Genomic DNA, 22,500 nt, shown 5'->3' on the forward strand with positions numbered 1-22,500 from the left:
TGGAAGCAACCTAGATGCCCATCAGCAGATGAATGGATAAGGAAGCTGTGGTACATATACACCATGGAATATTACTCAGCCATTAAAAAGAATTCATTTGAATCAGTTCTAATGAGATGGATGAAACTGGAGCCCATTATACAGAGTGAAGTAAGCCAGAAAGATAAAGACCAATACAGTATGCTATTGCATATATATGGAATTTAAAAAGATGGTAACAATAACTGTATATGCAAAATAGAAAAAGAGACACAGATGTATAGAACAGACTTTTGGACTCTATGGGGAAAGGCGAGGGTGGGATGTTCTGAGAGAATAGCATTGAAACAAGTATACTATCAAGGGTGAAACAGATCACCAGTCCAGGTTGGATGCATGAGACAAGTGCTCAGGGCTGGTGCACTGGGAAGACCCAGAGGGATGGGATGGGGAGGGAGGCAGGAGGGGGGATCGGGATGGGGAACACATGTAAATCCATGACTGATTCACGTCAATGTATGGCAAAAACCACTACAATATTGTAATTAGCCTCCAACTAATAAAAATAAATTGAAAAAAATTTGAAAAAATAAAATAAAATGCCACTTAAAAAAATAAAAAAGGCATTGATATCTGTTATTGGCACTCCTCTGGATTCTTTCTTCACATAACATACTCTTCTGACTACTCTAGATCTTGTGCATTTCTATATAAATTCTGATGCCAACTTAAGTCTTTTTTTTTTTTTTTTTCAACTTAAGTCTTAAAAATGGAATTTTGATTGCTCTTGCTTTAAATATATAGGAAAATTTAGGGAGAACTGATTTCATCATATTTAGTTCTTTCAGCCATTGAGCATGGCACATTGCTGCTTTTATGTTTACTTTAATATTTCAGTAATGTATTTGTAGTTCTTAGCAATGAACTCACTCAAATCATTCATTAGTTTTCCCTGAGTATTTTACAGACTTTTTCTGGTGTAATGAATTGTTGAAAATTTTGCTTTAGCCTGTTTTATGCTAGCATATAGCAAAATAACTATTTTTGTATGCTGATATTATAGCCATCAACCTGGTAAAATTCACTTCTTATTTCTAATATTTTAGATTGAAATTTATTTTTGGATTTTTAATTAACACATATCCACTTGAGAATAACTTCCCTTTTGTTTTTGTTTCCCCAAACTTAAAAAAGTTTGTTTCATAATTTGACAGAAATTTGAGATGGCAGCAACCATAAAGGGGATATGGCTAATGTTTCATTAAGGCAAATATTTTTGATGTATTGCTCATTGTTGTACTCGCCACCAAAAGAACACTAACTGCCATCTTCTACTTGTCAGGATGCCAGTGTAATGGGCACTAGTATTTAAATGTTGTATAATCAGGTTCAGTTCAGTTCAGTCGCTCAGTCGTGTCCGACTCTTTGCGACCCCATGAGTCGCAGCACGCCAGGCTTCCCTGGCCATCACCAACTCCCAGAGTTTACTCAAACTCATGCCCATCGAGTCGGTGATGCCATCTAGCCATCTCATCCTCTGTCATCAGCTTCTCCCCATGCCGTCAATCTTTCCCAGAATCACGGTCTTTTCCAATGAATCAACTCTTTGCATGAGGTGGCCAAAGTATTGGAGTTTCAGCTTCAGCATCAGTCCTTCCAATGAACACCCAGGACTGATCTCCTTTAGGATGGACTGGTTGGATCTCCTTGCAGTCCAAGGGACTCTCAAGAGTCTTCTCCAACACCACAGTTCAAAAGCATCAATTCTTCGGCGCTCAGCTTTCTTCACAGTCCAACTCTCACAACCATACATGACCACTGGAAAAACCATCGCCTTGAACAGACAGATCTTTGTTGGCAAAGTAATGTGTCTGCTTTTTAATATGCTATCTAGGTTGTTCATAACTTTCCTTCCAAGGAGTAAGTGTCTTTTAATTTCATGGCTGCAATCACCATCTGCAGTGATTTAGGAGCCCAAAAAAATAAAGTCTGACACTATTTCCACTGTCTCCACATCTGTTTCCCATGAGGTGATGGGACCAGATGCCATGATCTTAGTTTTCTGAATGTTAAGCTTTAAGCCAACTTTTTCACTCTCCTCTTTCACTTTCATCAAGAGGATTTTTAGTTCCTCTTCACTCTCAGCCATAAGGGTGGTGTCATCTGCATATCTGAGGTTATTGCTATTTCTCCTGGCAATCTTGATTCCAGCTTGTGCTTCCTCCAGCCCAGCGTTTCTCACGATGTACTCGGCATATAAGTTAAATAAGCAGGGCGACAATATACAGCCTTGACATAGTCCTTTTCCTATTTGGAACCAGTCTGTTGGTCCATGTCCAGTTCTAACTCTTGCTTCCTGACCTGCATACTGGTTTCTCAAGAGGCAGGTCAAGTGGTCTGGTATTCACATCTCTTTCAGAATTTTCCACAGTTTATTGTGATCCACACAGTCTAAGCCTTTAGCGTAGTCAATAAAGCAGAAATGGATGTTTTTCTGGAACTCTCTTGCTTCTTCGATGATCCAGAGGATATTGGCAATTTGATCTCTGGTTCCTCTGCCTTTTCTAAAACCAGCTTGAACATCTGGAAGTTCTCAGTTCACGTATTGTGAATATATACAGACAAAAACATTTTATTAAAAGACATAAGAATGTCTTTAAAAAATATCTAATGATATAGTTAAAAAAAAAAAAAAGGTTTCCCTTCAATTGAAACATAAACACTTGGCAAAGTGAGAACAGTGATCTGGACTTGAGTGTCTTGCACTGAAACTTGAGGTTAAGCCAAAGTTGACACCAGAAGAATGATCACAACTTGAACATCTACCGTTGACATAAGAAAAACCATTTTTAGTTTGCATGCTTTTCATACATTACTGCTTTTGAGTAATTTGTCACACAAAATAAACAGTTGTCTATAATCTAATTTATCGTGCATGCCTTTTATATTTACCTCTATATGGGGATTTTGCAGAGATTTTTCCACTCCCTACGCAGAGCACCTTTTACTTCCTTGTTCCTCAAGCTGTAGATCATAGGGTTCAGCATGGGTATGACCAAAGTGAAAAATACAGAGGCCATTTTGTCAGTATCAAAAGAGTGGCTGGCCTTGGGCTGCATGTACATAAAGGCCAGCGTGGCATATAGTACAACTACCACTGCCAGGTGAGAGCCGCAGGTGGAGAAAGCCTTCTGCCTGCCCTGTACAGTGTTCATTTTTAGGATGGCCTTAAGGATCAGTATGTAAGACACAAGGACTATCAGGAGAGATGAAACCAAATTAAATGCGGAACAGACCAGTATGAACAGCTCGATTTCCCATGTGCCTGAGCACAGCAAAGTTAGCAAGGGGAGACTGTCACAGTAGAAATGACTGATGATGTTATAGCCACAGAAAGATGAAAGAAATATCTTGATGGTAGTTATCAGAGAAACAGAGGCGCTGTAAACATAGGGGACGGCGACCAGCACCCAGCATACTCTCGGTGACATCACTACTGTGTAGAGCAGAGGGTTGCAGATGGCCACGTAACGGTCATAGGCCATTGCCGACAGGATGAAGAGTTCACTGATGATGAACAAGTTGAAGAAAGTCAGCTGCGTAGCACACCAATGGTAAGAGATTGTGTTTTGATCAGCTACGAAATTTACCAGCATTTTGGGTCCCACAGATGTGGAATAGCCCAGATCGATGAAAGCCAGGTTTCTGAGAAAGAAGTACATGGGTGTCTGCAGCTTGGAGTCCACCTTGGTGAGAACGATCATGCCCAAGTTTCCCACTGCCGACACTGCATAGATGGTGAGGAACAGCACAAAGAAGGGAGCCTGCAGCTCAGGCCGGTCTGTGATTCCTGTGAGGATGAATTCAGCAGGCATCGTTTGATTTTGTTTGTCCATCCAGGCCATCAACAAAAGTAACTGTGGGAAGAACCATAAGAATAGACAGTGGGGTTCAGAAGATACCATCTGATAAAAGTTTAGTATGCAAAGCCATTATGTGTAAGACGAATCTAATTATTTTTGATGGAGTGATATAAAACAAGACTCAGCTCCATCACTGAACCTGGAACCAAATTTACAAACCATCATGAGGTAAGATGGACTTCCTGGTGGCTCAGCGATACAGAATCCGCCTGCAGTGCAGGAGAGGCGGTTTGGTCCTGGAAGATCCCCTGGAGAAGGAAATGGCAACCCACTCCACTCTCCTTGCCTGGGAAATCCCATGGACAGAGGAGCCCTGCAGACTACAGTCTATGTAGTTGCAAAGAGTCAGACACAACTAAACCACCAGCACCAGCATCATAACCTAAGATATATAGTAGTCATTTTACTTTTTGTCTCATGTTCTGGTTCTCATTGCAAAATACACACAGTTCCTTTATGGCTCTGTTACCAAAATGTCATTATAAACATTTGGGCAGAAAGGGAAACCTGATTTTTTTTTCAAAAATATTTTTCAGTTGAAATACATAAAATTGGTAAAAATGTATCAAATTTTAGAAAGAATCATAATACAAAGTAACACTCCTTTCTTTCTTTCCTTTGGAACTTCAGTCCCAGTCTCTGAAGAAAACTATTAGTAACTTATTGATAGACTTTGATTTACTTCTCTTCAGTGTAATTCCACATATTCAAACGTTATTTTCATTCCAACATCCATTTTGTAAAAAATTGTACTAAATTGATTATCTCCATAGAAAATGGTGAGATTGAATCTTTAGCTCATCCATATAAAAATCAGTCACAGACTGGTCAAGAACTTGGTATTAAAAGAAAAATTTTAAACTCACAGTGCTGAAACTGAAGCTCCAATATTTTGGCCACCTGATGCAAAGAGCCGACTCATCAGGAAAGACCCTGATGCTGGGAAGGATTGAAGGCCAAAGAGAAGGGGCAGCAACAGACAAGATGGTGAGATGGCGTCACCTACTCAGCGTACGCGGATCTGAGCAAACCACGGGAGACAGTGAAGGACAGAGGAGCCTGGCTGCAGCCCTTGGGGTTGCGGAGAGTAGAGCATGACTTAGGGGCTGAGCAGCAGCAAGTTAAACGCTAGAACTTCCGGCTGTCACTAAGCAAATGTAAATGTCAAGAAAACCAGAACATAAATTTGCTTAATTTGGAAGATGAAATCTGCCTCATACAATTCATTCTTTCTAAAAATCTATTCACAACATTAACAAACTATTTACAAAAAAGGTGAAAAGCAAACATTCATTAGCAGCAACCAGACAAGAAAGAGGGGAAAATCTAGGGCTTTTAGCTACAACAGTTTTACTCAAGGAAAAGACTTGTTCCACAGAAGCTTGTGTATTGTGGCAAACCTTTTCATCCAAATTATGTTGTGCTTTACAAATCCTTGGAGTTCTGAAACTCAACTGAGTTGATTTTTTTTTTCATTTAAAAATTATCTTTATTAAAGCAGTTTGAGATAAAGTCCTATGGTATTGAAAACAAGACAAGCTTTCAATTCATGGGCATGTTTATGACTTGGAGGAGTTTGACTTCCTAACTATGAATTTGACACTCAGCCTTATGTGTCTGGGTCTTCATGTGATGAATTAAAGAGCAGGATGGTTTATTTGTGATTAGAGGCTCCTCGGGTGTAATCAGAGGAATATTCACTTCTCTATGTAACAACAAGCTCTCACCTTATTATTATTATTAATTATATAGTTTCATCTGATTCTTCCCACATCACCCCCACCCAAGAATCAAAGCACCAACTGGAAAAAGAAACAGGAAATCTGAGCAATAAGACTGACCTTTCTCTGATAGATGCACAAACTTCAGAGTTTCACCAGGACTTGGGGAATGAATGGATGTAAAACCCATTAATTATTATCTTATGCAAACTCAAACACCAAGTCTTAGCTATGTATTCTAAAACTTTGCAAACAGTCTCAACTGAGATACATGGGTTGGCCAGATTGAGAATATTCTCTTTCAAAGGGCAGACAGAAAAAACTTAGGAGGATAAAAAAGAAGAAGAATCTTGAATGAGTCTTAAAGTAGGTCAGGGTCAGCAGTCTTTAGGTGAGTTAACACTGGCAGAAATATTTACACCATTATTTTAAAAGTATGAAAGGACAACAATACTTTCTCATTCAATACAGCTAATAAGGCCAAAAGTCCTTATCTTCCCTTTCCTTATTTTGTAAAATACACCATATTTTCTCAATCAGGGAGCACTAACTCTGCAATTATGTAGCACTAGTGAAGGTCATAAAATCAGTCTGAATCTTTTCCAATTACATCTTTGGAATTTGACAAATAGTGCATATGACAAATCCTCCTTAGCAAACAGCAAAATTTTATAACTTAAGATGTCCAGTATTATACTCACCAAATTTGGGATTCAGTGTCAATTGCTAAACCACTATTATGTGGCTTATAATCCATGAAGATTATTTAGAACTGTACTGCTTCGTTATAATGATATCCCATGATGCTAGATTCTCAAACACGCAGAAATTCTATCAGCTGAGTAACACAGTTTGTGTTTTACTTGTACTATGTATCTGGGAGCTGTGGAGAGATGTAGGGAGGTCTTCTGCCCTCTTCTTCTCATCCTTCAAAAAATAATTCTTCCTATTCAATTCCGATGTGTGCAGTTTGCAACACAAAACACAGGAGATAAAGAAGAAAGCTTCTCTTAAGGCATTTAGATTAATGAGAGTGAAGAGGCAATACCTTCAGGTAGATTATGAAGTGTTTAAGGTGTGGCAAATTCACAAATACTAAAACTATAATGAATGCACTAGATTAAGAAATCTTCCAAAGATTGATATTTCTTGACTCTTATTGGTATTGATTTTAGACTCAGTTTTGCTCCACTATATATATAATGCTTCCAAGCCTTCAGCCTCATTATCCATATAAAATTAAATTTGATACAAAGGTGATAGGGTCAAAAACCTCCTATCATGGTGGTGTGGAGGACATAGTACACTAAGTAAAAAAGTCTATTTTGGAAACCAGGGACAAGCAAAAGTCTCCTTCCTGTTGCATGGGTTTAAAAGGGCCAAGTCAGTGTAGCCCACACCCTCCATGTTAGTAGAATTTTCTGACATCTGTGCAAGGAGAGAATACCTGCAAACAGGAAAGAATAAATTAACAGCTTCATCTCTGTATAGGAGCTGATTTTTCCTGAATGCCTCTTGAGACAAAGGGCAGAAGAGGTTGGCCTTTTTGGCATCCCAAGGTCCTTCTGCCTGTGGGTGTGGTGGGAGCTGGTGAAGGAACCGTGACTTTGAAGGCAAATTCTAAAGATGTCAGTGTGATTCCTCAGCATAATATTGATGAGGAATGACCCAGAGAAGGAGTAAAAGAGGAACCATGGCAGCTTCTCAGAAAATGTTTTAAAAAGTGTATTCTGTATTATTTTGCCTTTTCCATCGACTTACTCCTGCAAATATCACTGTAGCAGACACAGCTGTCTTCCATGCTGTGTGTTTGAGGTCACCTCTGAATTGACCTGGGCTTCTCTGGTGGCTGAGACTGTACAGAATCTGCCTGCAATGCGGGAGACCCTGGGGCGATCCCTGGATGGGGAGGTGCCCTGGAGAAGGGAATGGCTGTGCACTCCAGTATTCACACCTGGAGAATTCCATGGAGAGAGGAGCCTGGTGAGTTACAATCCATGGGGTTGCAAAGAGTCAGACATGATTGCTTGACTAACACTGTCTTTTTCTTTCTGACTTGACCTACAGCCAAGATAGATTGTGTTCTGACATGCTGGTTGCTTCCCATCTCTAGTGTTTGACTTCATTTCCTGAGGGCAAAGGGATCTTGCTTGGACCCCGCCCACAGCAGTTTGTAAGGTCCTCAGATCTAATGTGTTAAGAGAAATATTAAACTAATAAGTGACAGGACTCAATGGACCAAAACTCAAACTTTCCTAGCCCTCTTTTATGCAGGAAGCTAAAATATCTTAAGTAATTGAAATTCAGTTGCGTGCAGCAGTAATTTTTCTTTATTGCACACTTTGTTAGCTTTCTCCCTAATCAGGGGAGTCTCTTGTTCCTTATCCCTCATTTATGCTTCCTAAAATCCTCTACCAAATAAACATTAAAGGTCCAGCTCCTTGCCTCAGAGTCTTCTCTTGAAACTTACACTCTGACCATCACTGTCTCTTACATGATGTTAACAGAAAGAGGCAACAAATATGTATATAGCACAAATAAAACTCTATGGAGCCATAATAATAGTAATAATATTGTCTTACTGTATAACTGAAAGTTCTATCAGAAATTGTTACCATCTGAGGCATAGACGGTTCTTTAGTATCAGAAAGTCTGACCTGCAATCAGTGTCTTTGCATAAACTGCATTTTAAGTGGTACTTTCAAAAAATACCTACACCCCCTTCAGAATGTTTATGGTTTTAGAATCCCAGTATAGAGTTAATAACAAATAGAAAAAAGGATTGTTTACTATTTCCAAAGAATATAATAATGGAGTTGTAAAATATATCACTTCTCCATAAATCAGTTATGACGAGACTATTATTCATGGACTAATGTATTGGGTCTGGCATCAGTGACTAAATTCATCTATAATTTTTAACTGAAGCTAGAAATCAAGAATTGTTACTGGAGCTAATCTAGCAGTCAGCCATTCACTCACCTAAAACAAGGAAGGCCTTCTTGTTCTGCCATGTGATTAGTAGTCTGATGCAGTCAGAACAATTTATGAATGTCCCTCCCCTTTGAGACAGTCCCCCAGAAACTTGAATACAATTTCTTGATTATTCCCAAAGCATCTAAGAACATGAAATGAAGCCAGTAGTCTTCGTTAATTATTTTTGATTTCCCTATTGAGGAAACACTTTTAAATGCAATTCACATGCTTTTCTGTTCTTAATTTTATTGCGCTCACTCAAATATCTAGATTTCAGTTTATCATTCATTGAGTAGACCCTTTAATCACCCATAAATTACTTCAACAGTCACCATTTTCCGCCATGACTTCTGCCCAAGTTTATGACTGAGGATAAAGACAAAACTCTTTAAACATGTCCTAGAGTGGTTCTAAAGACTCAGAAGGAATACAAATTATGAATATGCATGTAACTCATTTTTCATTTTTAAGGGACTAAATTGAGTTGATCATACCCTAATTCTGTATCCTATAATCGTCTGCAATCCTCATTTGCCATCCCCACTCCAGTTTTCCTTCCTCATACAGGCACCTTCTCAATGAGAGCTGATATACACTCTTAAAAAGAAATACAGTTGTATAATGTAAATATAGTATACGCTTTAGTACACTCATGTTGTTATTTAACTTGCTTTGATGCTTAAAGAGTCTCATCCAACTCTATATTTTTGAAACACATTCATTCTACTGTGTGTGTGTGTGTGTGTGTGTGTATGTGTGTTAGTTGCTCAGTCGTGTCCAACTCTTTGCAACTCTATAGACTATAGCCCACCAGGCTCCTCTGTCTGTAGAATTTTCTAGGTAATATTACTAGAGTGGATATCCATTCCCTTCTCCAGGGGATTTTCATAATGCAGGGTCTGAACCCGGGTCTCCTGCATTGCAGGCAGATTCTTTATCATCTGAGTCACCAGGGAAGCCCCGTTTTAGTACAAACACATCATTATTTATCTCTATTCTGTTTTGTAAAATTACTATAATCTGGGTCTCCTTTAATTTAAAGTGGTTGCTTCCATAGTAGTGGGATTCAGCTAGTTACTAACTCTGGGATTTTATCTGTGTCACCACAGTTAATGACTTTGTGTGCGGTCCCCACAGATCCATGAATGAACTTTTCTGTGATATATTGGGTTAGTCAAAAAGTTTGTTTTTTCCCATAAGATGATGGTAATACCACCTATTTAACGTTAATTTCATTTGAAAAAATTTGGTTAGATTGTATCTTCAGTTCAATTCTGTTGCTCAGTCCTGTCTGACTCGTTGTGACCCCATGGACTGCAGCACGCCAGGCCTCACTGTCCATCACCAACACTCAGGGTTTACTAAAACTCATGCCTATTGAGTCAGATATGACATCCAACCATCACATCCTCTGTCATGCCCTTCTCCTCCTGCCTTCAAACTTTCCCAGCATAAGGGTCTTTTCAAATGAGTCAGTTCTTCACATCAGGTGACCACAAGTATTGGAGTTTCAGCTTTAGCATCAGTCCTTCCAATGAACATTCAGGACTGATTTCCTTTAAGATGGACTGGTTGGATCTCCTTGCAGTCCAAGGGACTCTCAAGGGTCTTCTCCAACACCACAGTTCAAAAGCATCAATTCTTCACCACTCAGCTTTCTTTATAGTCCAACTCTCACATCCATACATGACTACTGGAAAACCATAGCCTTAACTAGATGGACCTTTGTTGGCAAAGTAATGTCTCTGCTTTTTAACATGCTGTCTAGGTTGGTCATAAGTTTTCTTCCAAGGAGTAAGCGTCTTTTTATTTCATGACTGCAGTCAGCATCTGCAGTGATTTTGGAGCCCAGGAAATAAAGTATGCCACTGTTTCCACTCTTTCTCCATCTATTTGCCAGGAAGTGATGGGACCAGATACCATGATGTTTGTTTTCTGAATGTTGAGCTTTAAAGCAGCTTTTCCACTCTCCTCTTTCACTTTCATCAAGAGGCTCTTTAGTTCTTCTTCACTTTCTGCCATAAGGGTGGTGTCATCTGCATATCTGAGGTTATTGATATTTCTCCTGGCAATCTTGATACCAGCTTGTGCTTCTTACAGCCCAGCATTTCTCATGATGTACTCTGCATATAAGTTAAATAACCATGGTGCCAATATACAACCTTGACGTACTCCTTTTCCTATTCGGAACCAGTCTGTTGTTCCATGTCCAGTTCTAACTCTTGCTTCCTCACCTGCATGCAGATTTCACAAGAAGCAGGTAAGGTGGTCTGGTATTCTCCTCTCTTTCAGAATTTTCCACAGTTTATTGTGATCCACACAGTCAAAGGCTTTGGCATAGTCAATAAAGCAGAAATAGATGTTTTTCTGGAACTTTCTGGCTTTTTCGATGATCCAGTGGATGTTGACAATTTGATCTCTGGTTCCTCTGCCTTTTCTAAAACCAGCTTGAATATCTGGAAGTTCTTGGTTCACGTATTGCTGTAGCCTGGCTTGGAGAATTTTGAGCATTTCTTTACTAGTGTGTGAGATGAGTGCAATTGTGTGGTATTTTGAGCATTCTTTGGCATTGCCTTTATTAGGGATTGGAATGAAAACTGACCTTTTGCAGTCCTGTGGCCACTGCTGAGTTTTCCAAATTTGCTGACATACTGAGTGCAGCACTTTCACAGCATCATCTTTCAGGATTTGAAATAGCTCAACTGGAATTCCATCACCTCCACTCACTTTGTTCATAGTGCTGCTTTCTAAGGCCCATTTGACTTCACATTCCAGAATATCTGGCTCTAGGTGAACGGTCACACCATTGTGGTTATCTCAGTCATGAAGATCTTTTCTGTACAGTGCTTCTGTGTATTATTGCCACTTCTTAATATCTTCTGCTTTTGTTAGGTCCATACCATTTCTGTCCTTTATAGAGCCCATCTTTGCATGAAATGTTACCTTGGTATTTCTAATCTTCCTGAAAATAAATTTTTGACAAAATGCGGTTCACTGGAGAAGGGAATGGCAAACCACTCAGTATTCTTGCCTTGAAAACCCCATGAACAGGATGAAAAGGCAAGAAGATACAATACTGAAAGATGAATTCCCCAGGTCGGTAGGTGCCGAATATGCTACTGGAGATCAGTGGAGAAATAACTCCAGAAAGAATGAAGAGATGGAGCCAAAGCAAAAAGAACACCCATTTGTGGATGTGATTGGTGACGGAAGCAAGGTCTGATGATGTAAGAGCAATATCGCATAAGAACCTGAAATGTTAGGTCCATGAATCCAGGCAAATTGGAAGTGATCAAACAGGAGATGGCAAGAATGAACGTCAACATTTTAGGAATCAGTGAACTAAAATGTACTAGAATGGGTAAATTTAACTCAGGTGACCATTATATCTACTACTGTGGGCAAGAATCCCTGAGAAGAAATGGAGTAGCCATTATGGTCAACAAAAGAATTCGAAATGAAGTACTTGAATGCAGCCTCAAAAACGACAGAACTGATCTCAGTTTGTTTCCAAGGCAAACCATTCAATATCATGGTAATCCAAGTCTATGCCCCGACCAGTAATGCTGAAGAAACTGAAGTTGAATGGTTCTATGAAGATCTATAAGACCTTCTAGAACTAACACCCAAAAAAGCTGTCCTTTTCATTATAGGGGTCTGGAATGCAAAAGTAGGAAGTAAAGATACACCTGGAGTAACAGGCAAATTTGGCCTTAGAGTAGAAAATGAAGCAGGGCAAAGGCTAACAGAGTTCTGCCAGGAGAACGCACTGGTCATAGCAAACACCCTCTTCCAACAACACAAGAGAAGACTCTACACGTGGACATCACCAGATGGCCAACACCGAAATCAGATTGATTATATTCTTTGCAGCCAAAGATGGAAAAGCTCTATACAGTCAGCAAAAACAAGACTGGGAGCTGATTATGGCTCAGATCATGATTGAAGAAAGTGGGGAAGATCACTAGACCATTCGGGTATGACCTAAATCAAATTCCTAACAATTATACAGTGGGAGTGAGAAATAGATTTAAGGGGCTAGATCTGATAGGCAGAGCGCCGGATGAACTAAGGATGTGAGTTTGTGACATTGTGCAGGAGACAGGGATCGAGACCATCCCCAAGAAAAAGAAATGCAAAAAAGCAAAGTGGCTGTCTGCGGAGGCCTTACAAATAGCTGACAAAAGAAGAGATGCCAAAAGCAAGGGAGAAAAGGAAAGATATATCCATTGGAATGCAGTGTTTCAAAGAATAGCAAGAAGAGGTAAAAAACCCTTCCTCAGTGATCAGCGCAAAGAAACAGAGGAAAACAATAGAGTGGAAAAGACTAGAGATCCCTTTAAGAAAATTAGAGATACCAAGGGAACATTTCATGCAAAGATAGGCTCAATAAAGGATTGTATCCTAACAGCTGTCATATCAGCATGCATTTAAAAATGATCAAAATTGGTGAATTTTTGTGTAGCCATTTTAATATTGAAGATGGAAGCAAAAAGCAACATTTTGGCATATTACACTCTACTATTTCAAGAAAAATAAAAACACAACTGAAACCCCAAAAAGCATTTTTATGGTATATGGAGAAGGTGCTGTGACTGATCAAATGTTTCAAAAATGATTTGCTGTGTTTTGTGCTGGAGGTTTCTTGATGGACAATGCTCCACAGTCAGGTAGACCAGCTGAAGTTGATAGAAATCAAATAGAGACATTGAGAATAATCAACATTATACTCTGTGGGAGATAGCTGACATGCTGAAAATATCCAAATCACACACTGAACATCTTTTGCACCAGCCTGGTTATATTAATCATTTGATGTTTGGGTTCCACATAATTTAAGTGAAAAAAACCTTCATGATCATATTTTTGCAAGCTATTCCCTACTTAAACATAGTAAAAACGTTCCTTTTAAAAGCAATTTGTGGTGGGTGATGAAAAATGGATACAGTAACCTAATGAGGAATGGAAAAAATCACAGTGCAAGTGAGGAGAGCCACCATCAACCACACCAAAGGCAACTCTTCATTCAAAGATGATGTTGTTTGTATGGTGGGATTAGAAGGGAGTCCTCTATTACGAGTTTCTCAGCTTCTCCTGAAAAACCAAATGATTAATTCTACCAAGTACTGCTCTCAATTAGATCAGCTAAAAGCAACACTCAATGAGAAGCATCCAGAATTAATTAATGGAAAATATTTAATCTTCCATCAGGAAAACATAAGGCCACATGTTTCTTTGATGATTAGGCAAAAACTGTTACAGCTTGGCTGAGAAATTCTGATTTATCTGCTGTATTCACCAGATATTGTACCTTCAGATTTCCATTTATTCTGCTCTTTATAAAATTCTCTTAATGGAAAAAATCTCAATTCCCTGGAAGACTATAAAAGGCACCTGGAATCGTTCTTTCTCAAAAAGGACAAAAGCTTTTGCAAAGATGGAAATATGAAGTTACCTAAGAAGTGGTAGAAGGTAATGAAATGAAATGGTGAATATATTGTTCAATAACGTTATTGGACAAAATTAAAATATATCTTATATTCTCACTTAAAAACTGAGGGAACTTTTGACCAACTCAATATCTCCTGGAGTGGATCTCTGATGAGAAAATTATAAGCAAAATTAGTTTATTTAAATTAATATGAATTGATGCCAAGATTTATCAATATACATTCTATCATCACTACATAAGATTTTATACTTTGGGCATCCAACTTATGAATATGTATAATGTGTTCATATGGTAAGGGACTGTAAAAAATAATTAAGCCAGATTCAAATTTTTAGAGCTAAAATTGTTTTCTTATCTTAATATATTATTTTTTTAAAATAATCATCCAAATTGGGTCTGAACTTGGAATAGAATGATATCTATCCAGAGTAGTATCCAGATCAACTGATACAGATAACACATATTTTAAAATAGTTTTAATAGTCAAATGTCTATAATAGTGATAAGGCTGACAGTTTTGGATAATGCTGAGGAAACAATGATTGAAGTGACACAAAATCTGCCACATATATCCTGTAGCAGAGACTGACTGATCAACAAATCTTTTTTGTTTTCATTTTGACGACTTCTACTTACATATCCAATTTTCAGTTCAGCCCACTTATCTTTTGAGTGATGTCTTTGAATGGACTTACTATTTCGTTTCCATAGAAGTGGCTTGTGGAGACAGCCCCTTGGAAAGTAGAGATGCAGGTATGCCAATGCAGACAAAGGGACTCAATGCTTGTGGACTTCCAGGGTGGGAGGAGTAGCTGCTCACACTAAACTTATCCGTAAACAGCTCATGAAGTATTCTGTTTCAGTCATTAGTAGCCTCTTCTGACCAAGAGACAAGAAAATCTTCACTGAAAACCGTAAAACTCAAGTTTGCTTTTAAATGAGGAAAAAAAAAAAAAAAAAACCTAAATAGGACCAGTTTCCATTATCTTTTTAGTTATTGAACTAGAAACATCTTTTAAACCTGAATGTTTTGAGACGTAGGTAAAATAATGGAGATACATGATCACAGTACTTCAAAACAAAAGGGATTACTGAGAAAATGTCAGGGCCTTTTAGTAGGTTTTTGGATTTAAATTTGTAAAATGGCATTTGCTATTCTGATTTTGGGAAATTTGAATGGCTTTTCTTATTTTCATGATCTTGAAAGGATTTATTTAAGACCTCCACCTCCAAGATTAACACACTTGCAGTGCTTTCTGCCTAGGGTATCCTTATATTACAGAGCTGGGCTCAAGTTATTATACTTACTGTCCCTATTGCAGCTACAGAATGAGAGGTCCTTCTGGTTGCTGTTTCAAGTCTTTCCTAACTTCCAACAGTATTCCCAAACCTCGCTTCATGACTGTGCCCTGAGTTTCCTGTCTCCCCCTAACAACTAGAAAGATTTTGTTGTCACTGTTTAGACACAAAGACCATGGGACCTCGTGAGCACTCAGGTAGGCATAAGATGGAAGTACGGGTGGCTTAATGTCCAGAGGGTAAACTTTGAACAATCAGAGATGAGAGCTGGCAGATTTTTTTTTTTTTTTTTTTTTTCTATCTGACTTCATTGAAAACCAGTGCTTGGCTGATGTACCTGTACAGTTAATTGATTGAGTTGATACATCAGTTTTGATAATTGGGAAATAAGTGGCATGTGAGTACATGTGTATCTGTGTAACACATTTGGAAATGGAACAAAATACCTTTGTTTATCTTTCATTCAAAGAAGGCATTATGTACAGTTTGGAACAGAGTTTGGAGCTAAGTAATATAGAAAGAGAGCATAGTGTAAGCTTTCATGAGACTATCGTATTGAACACTACTGAATAAGAGGCAAAAATTTTAGATTGTGTCGTTTCACAAACTATGTCAGTATAGCTACAGATGTTTTGACAGCTATGTCAATAAATGCTGATGCAGCCCTCCCTTCACCCTGACCAAGATGCCTGTGTCTGCATCCTCAAAACCTGTGACCATGTTGCCGTGGTACATGCAATAAAGAGATTTGTCACAAGTCTGTTTTCTATGTCTGCATCTTCATTGGCTGAAGCAGAGGATGGGATGAATTGAGAGTAGCATGGAAACATATACATTACCATGTGTAAAATAGATAGCCAGTTAGGAGTTCCCGGATTTAATGATGCAAGGAGATCAATCCAGTGCTCTGCAACAACCTAGAGGGGTGGGACAGGGTGGGAGACGGGAGAGAGGTTCAGGAGTGAGGGGCCATATGTATACCTGTGGCTGATTCATGTGACATACGGCAGGAACCAACACAATAGTGTAAAGCAATTATCCTCCAATGGAAATTTTAAAGCAAAAAAGAGATTTGCCAATGTGATTAAGTAAAGGGCCTTATGTGAGTGAGTCCAAAGTAGTCACAGGGAGAGAAAGATGCAAAAGTAGGAATCAGAGGAGATGTGTCAGTGAAAGCAGCAGTTAGAATGATGGCTTTGTTGGATGGAAGGCAAACACCAAGCAAGGTATATGGAACCTATAGGAGCTGGGAGAGGCAAAGAGACAGACTGAACCCTATGTGGGTCATGAAAGGAATACAATCTTCTGATACCTTGATTTTAGGTCTGGATGGCTCATTGTGAACTTCTGACCTCCAAAACTGTGGGACAAGAAGTTCACTTTGCTTCAGGTGATCAAATTGGTGTTGATTTGTTATAGCAGCATTAGGAAGCTAATACAAGTGACAACATAATTATTTTAGAAAATACATATATGTCAACCAAATTAAGAAGTAGGAAACACTACAGTTTTCATTCTTAACTTCAGTTCAGTTCAGCTGCTCAGTCATGTCCAATACTCTGACCCCATGCACTGTAGCACTCCAGGTATCTCTGTCTGTCACCAGCTCCTGGACCTTGTTCAAACTCATGTCCATCGAATCGGTGATGCCATCCAACCCTCTCATCCTCTGCCGTCCCCTGCTCTTCCCACCTTCAATCTTTCCCAACATCCCTTTCCCATGAGTCAACTCTGCATCAGGTGGCCAAAGTATTGGAGTTTCGGCTTCAACATCAGTTCTTCCAACGAATACTTAGGACTGATTCCCTTAACTTAAATTCCTAACTTAAATTAACTGAATAGATTGCAGATAACTGGTAGAAATACAAGTGTGAGTTTAGTCCAGTTGCTCTGTTTCTGTTGACCTAACCAGTCTCAAAGACAATTGTTTTCTGCTAGAAAGTAAACTTCTCTGATTGCAAGTACCTAGGTTGATGAAGCTAAATAAAACTGTAATAAAAGAAAACAAACATTCCCTATAGACTTTTATATATTTATAAATAATAAAATATAAAATTCTAAAGGCTAATGGTACCAAGTTATTACTGGCTTCGTCCCTGAAGACCAGAAACATACATTATATACTACAATTTTTCTGTTTTCAAATAAGCTACTTATTTGTGAGTAAAGTTGAAAATTAATTCATGAACTTGACTCTCACTAAAAGAAGTGTTTGCTGTTAAGATTTTATAACAAAAACTTTTTAATATGAGACTGTGTTAGGAAAAACAATTATATACTTTATATTTGAATGAACATTGATATTTTGCTTTATGTATATGTACAAAACGTAAAGGATGAAAAAATAGAATAAACTTTCACATGTATTTTTAGTTGGTTTTGCCAAAAATCCTATTTTCATGTATATCTAAGCATCCTGTATTCAACCTTTATTTTCCTGTACAAGCTTATTTTTTTTCTGTGACACAAGTTTATTTTAAATGCAAAATAACAATTGGTTGAAAAGCTTGATAAACTGATGGATAAACACTACAAAAAACAATGAAACATTTAGTAGTTGAAGAAAAGATATTTCTGACAAGGAAGATAATCTAACTCATAGCAAACATCCAAAAAAATTTCCTACAGGTATTCATTTTTATCTTCCATATTTAGAAATTCTGAAAATCTTTTATTTACTTATATTTTATTTTTTTAAAGTACTTATTTTCAAATTATTTTATATTATTTATATTAGTATATTTTTTAGTCACAATGCATTTTGTATGGAAGATTTAGTATTTAATGATAAGATTAAAAGGATTAAGACTTTTCCTTAAAATTAGCAGGATTTTATTTATTGCTTCACTTAGCAAAATTTTCAGGAACAAATAAAACCTTTAACTGGAGATAGTTGCAGTTTTAAATTTGCATTAATCTGAATGACTGACATGGGTTATCCAGGAATCTCTTCAATGCATCCTTCACGTCCTTGTTCCTTAGGCTGTAAATGAGGGGGTTCAGCATTGGAATCACCAGGGTGTAGAAGACCGAGGCCATCTTATCAGTATCTAATGAGTGGTTGGTCCTTGGTTGCAAATACATGAAGAGAAGAGTCCCATAGAACACAGTGACAGCCAGCATGTGAGAAGCACAGGTGGAAAAGGCTTTTTGTCGCCCTTCTGAAGAGCGTATCCTCAAAATGGCAAGGATGATGTTGAAGTAGGATGTCAGAACAATAATCATAGAGAAAAACAAATTGGTCCCCGAAAAGGCAAACGCTGCTATTTCTGGAATGTAGGTATCAGAACAGGACAATGCTAACAAAGGGACATTGTCACAGTAAAAGTGGTTGATCACATTGGACGAACAGTAAGACACAGAAAACACACAGGAGGAGACCGTCAGTGCTGTGGTCAGACTGTAGACGTAAATAAGGGCCACCAGGAGGAGGCAGATCCGTGGACAAACCACCACCAGATAAAGCAGGGGGTTGCAAACAGCCACGTAGCGGTCATAGGCCATGGCAGCCAGCATGAAAATCTCAGCCACAACAAAAACTATGAATCCACCTAGCTGGGCTGCACATGCATAGTAAGATATGGTTTTCTTTGTAACCAAGAAGTTAACCAACATCTTGGGGGCAATGACAGAAGAATTGCCCAAATTGATGATAGCCAAGTGCTTGAGGAAAAAGTACATGGGGGTTTGAAGCTGAGAGTCCACACTGGTGAGGATGACGATTCCCAGGTTCCCTGCCAGGGTCAGTCCATAGATGACCAGGAACACACAAAAAAGAGGAATCTGGAGTTCTACGAGATCTGAGATTCCCATTAGAATGAATTCAGTCACTTGAGTGTGATTCCCTGCAGCCATAAGTTTTGCTGAATTCCTATTTTAATGGGGAAAATGGAAAGAGATTAACAGGATAAAATCATTTTTTTTCTGTTAGATGTCGGATTGTTAAATGTTTCATTTAAAATCAGCTTCTGTTCAAAAATACTTAAAAGTCTCAGATCTTCCTTGTTTTCCTCTATCTTTTCACAAAATTTACATATACTAACTCTGCAGAGACCTGTTTTAGGATCTTATAACTATCTGACCAAAATATTAATGTATTATTCACTGCAGGATATGGTTTATATTGAATAAATGCACATTATTTTATTACCCTATTCCATGCATTATTAATATGAATATATTAATCATATTAGCACATATTTAATTAATACATATTTAATACACATACACTTGCCTCTGTGTAGGTATTTCCAGTGATTAACGAAAGGTACCTATAAGATGTTGATGAGCTAGAAAATTATCCAGTTATTTTTCCTTAGCTCCTACAGGTCATCACGTCAGACCAGGCCTTGCCATCATTTCTGGGAATTTCCATTTTTCTATGGGAACACTTTCAGTAACGCAGTTTTATCTTTAATAATCATTACCACTTCTGCTTCAGCTGCCCTCAGGCAGTCTTATATTTCAATATTGTTCCTTAGCATCAGGGAGAAATTCCTCTGAATCTTCTTTCCTTTATCTCATTTCCTTTCTTCTGCCAAATAAAGCAAACCAGTCCTGTCTTATCGTTCTGACTTCTAATTTCTCACTCTTCCCTAATGTTTAATTCTGACAACTCTTTTTTTTTTTCCTTTCCAACATATATCCCTTTTCCTTAAATGGTTTAAAGTCCATGTTGATTTTTTAAAAGTGTACTGTGGGCAGTTCTGATTTTGTGAAAATTTGACCCATTTGTTTATTTATGTAGATAAATGAATAGAAAGCTCAGCATTACTTAGTATGTAGTGTACACTTCCCTGGTGTCTCAGATGGTAAAGAGTCTGCCTGGACTGCAGGAGACCCAGGTTCGATTCCCTCTGGAGGAGGAAGTGGCAATCCACTCCAGTATCCTTGCCTGGAAAATCCCATGGATGGAGAAGACTGGCAGACTATAGTCCATGGGGTCGCAAACAGTTGGACATGACTGAGTGACTTCACTCTGTTTTCTTTCTTTCTATCTATACTCTGTGCCCAGAAGTATGTGAAGTATTTTGAAATAATCATTTCATTATTTTGCAGAAGCATCCTGGAAGATGGGTATAACTTTTTTTTTTTTTGGTCTGATGAGACAATTTAAGCTCAGTGAAATTAAGTTACTCAGTGTCTGTATAGGATATCAGTTAATAACATGGTTTTATAATTTTTTTATGTATTTTTGTTTGTTTATTTGGTCTATTAGTCTTTTGGTTATCTGTTAGTCCACCAATTATTAGCTGTGTGATTTTTACCAGGTAATTGTGTCTTCGTGTTTTATAAATTAGATGAGATATTGTACATGTAAACTTAGTTCTTACAAAGTGGAAATAATGAACGTAACATGACTAGTCACGCGGCCCTCAGTACTTGCAGCATGCAGGCCCTAGATCACAGACTTAGTAGTTGTGGTTCACGGGCTTAGCTGCAGCACGGCATGTGGGATCTTCCCAGACCAGGAGTTGAACCTGTGATCCCACTATTGACAAGCAGATTTTTAACCACTGAAACCACCAGGGAAGTCCCTTGAATAACTTTTTAAAATGTGGTTTCTTATTTCAGTCCCAGTAACTCATTTTCTCTTCCTGGAAATTTTATAGTTGAGATGAAAATATTAAGTGAATTATAATTTTGCACATTCAAAACACAGGGACAGATGGTATCTAGCTCTACAGTTAAACAAATCCAGATATGTTCTCCTACAACCTGACCTCTCTTACATCTGCCTTTTTCGTTTCTATTAAGTAAAGATACTCTGTTCCATACACCAAATATGTGTCTAATGAGTTGGTCTGATGTTATTGCACCACCTATGCCTTATTTCTCGCCTTCTACCCCTGCATTTAAAATAAATGCATAAGTAAGCTTTTGCTGGGAAACGTAGTGGCAACACTCAAAGCAAAATATCCATTTGCTATACATAAAGCAAGTCAGTGCACGTTTCACGATGAGATAGTATATTCAATAAACTCACTCTTAATTTAACAAGAATAGAAAGAGTGTCAATAACAGAAAATATTGTGTAGTCTCAATTTGTGAGGTTAGCTTTTAAAACGGAGACCATGATATGCATCACGGTCTATTATTGGTTACCACTTATCATAAAATATAAAGGATGCAAAGCTTTTTCATTAGGTAAGTACTTGTCACTGAAATAAAGTCTCTATAAAAGAGCCCCAGTTTTCACCTATGTATTTATAATCTTGTCTGACTTAGAACTTGCTACTGATGGTAGCTATTTTAATTTATGAAAAATAATTTTCTCAAATTTATTTTCAAAATAAACTATTTTGTAGATTTTCTAAAGCAACAGATTTTCAGTGAATAAAATTTAAAAAAATACAAATGTTAATCATTTATCTCAAAATGTGAATGAAAAATAACATTGCAAGTTATTTTTTAAATAGATGCTGATGTGATTTCAAGAGTTTGCTCCATTGGTCTCTGACTATGGAATTTATCCTAAACTGGTTGTGTTAGGGACAGACGCTGCATCTCAACATGAGCTCTCAGTGTCCACCAGCAACAGAGAATGACTGCTGACACCAAACTCTTTCCATCTGAAGGTTTATCACACTGGGCAACACAGAAAACAGGAAGGGAAGAAAAAACTTGTTTTTATTGGCATTAAGTAGGAATAGATCTTACTTGGAGACATAGACTCTTGTATAGACACAGAGTTTCCTATGTGGTGTAGTGTGCCTCTAAAACATCCATCAATTCTGCAGAAAACATTTCTTTATAGATTAAGGTAAAATATAATTCCTTAGTCAGACTTTGTTATTCTGTGCAAAAGGTCAGTCTATGGGTGGAAATGCTAGAAAATACTGCTTACGCTGCATCTCCAGCACTTCCACTTTGCAATCAATCAGCAGGTAGAGAAGCGAATGACTTTAAAAGAGGACAAAGTGGATATAAGTTCAATTCTGATTGCAGTTCACTACTTTCTGTCTTCTTTTTTTTTTTCTTGGCCATGCTCTGAAGCATGTAGGATATTACTTCCCAATCAGGAATTGAACTCATGCCTTCTGCACTGGAGTGTGACTCTTAACCACAGGACAAGTGCCAGCTCTGATTTGAATTGACTAAGTTTTCAATATCCTTGCTTGTCTCTTCCAGAATTTGTCATAAACAAGAT

General features: G+C 38.0%; 2 protein-coding genes across 2 annotated transcripts; both read right to left on the reverse strand.

Moving 5' to 3' along the window:
* Positions 1 to 2,933: 2,933 nt before the first annotated feature.
* LOC122700177 (olfactory receptor 8K3-like) lies at positions 2,934 to 3,884 on the reverse strand. The gene has a single exon (XM_043912870.1). It carries the CDS (start codon positions 3,882 to 3,884, stop codon positions 2,934 to 2,936), a length of 951 nt encoding a protein of 316 aa, XP_043768805.1.
* A 14,367-nt stretch (positions 3,885 to 18,251) lies between these two features.
* LOC122700154 (olfactory receptor 8J2-like) lies at positions 18,252 to 19,205 on the reverse strand. The gene has a single exon (XM_043912831.1). The coding sequence runs from the start codon at positions 19,203 to 19,205 to the stop codon at positions 18,252 to 18,254; it is 954 nt and encodes a 317-aa protein (XP_043768766.1).
* Between the last annotated feature and the right edge of the window lie 3,295 nt (positions 19,206 to 22,500).

Source organism: Cervus elaphus, chromosome 1 (assembly GCF_910594005.1).
Source record: "Cervus elaphus chromosome 1, mCerEla1.1, whole genome shotgun sequence".
Classification (NCBI taxonomy): Eukaryota; Metazoa; Chordata; class Mammalia; order Artiodactyla; family Cervidae; genus Cervus; species Cervus elaphus.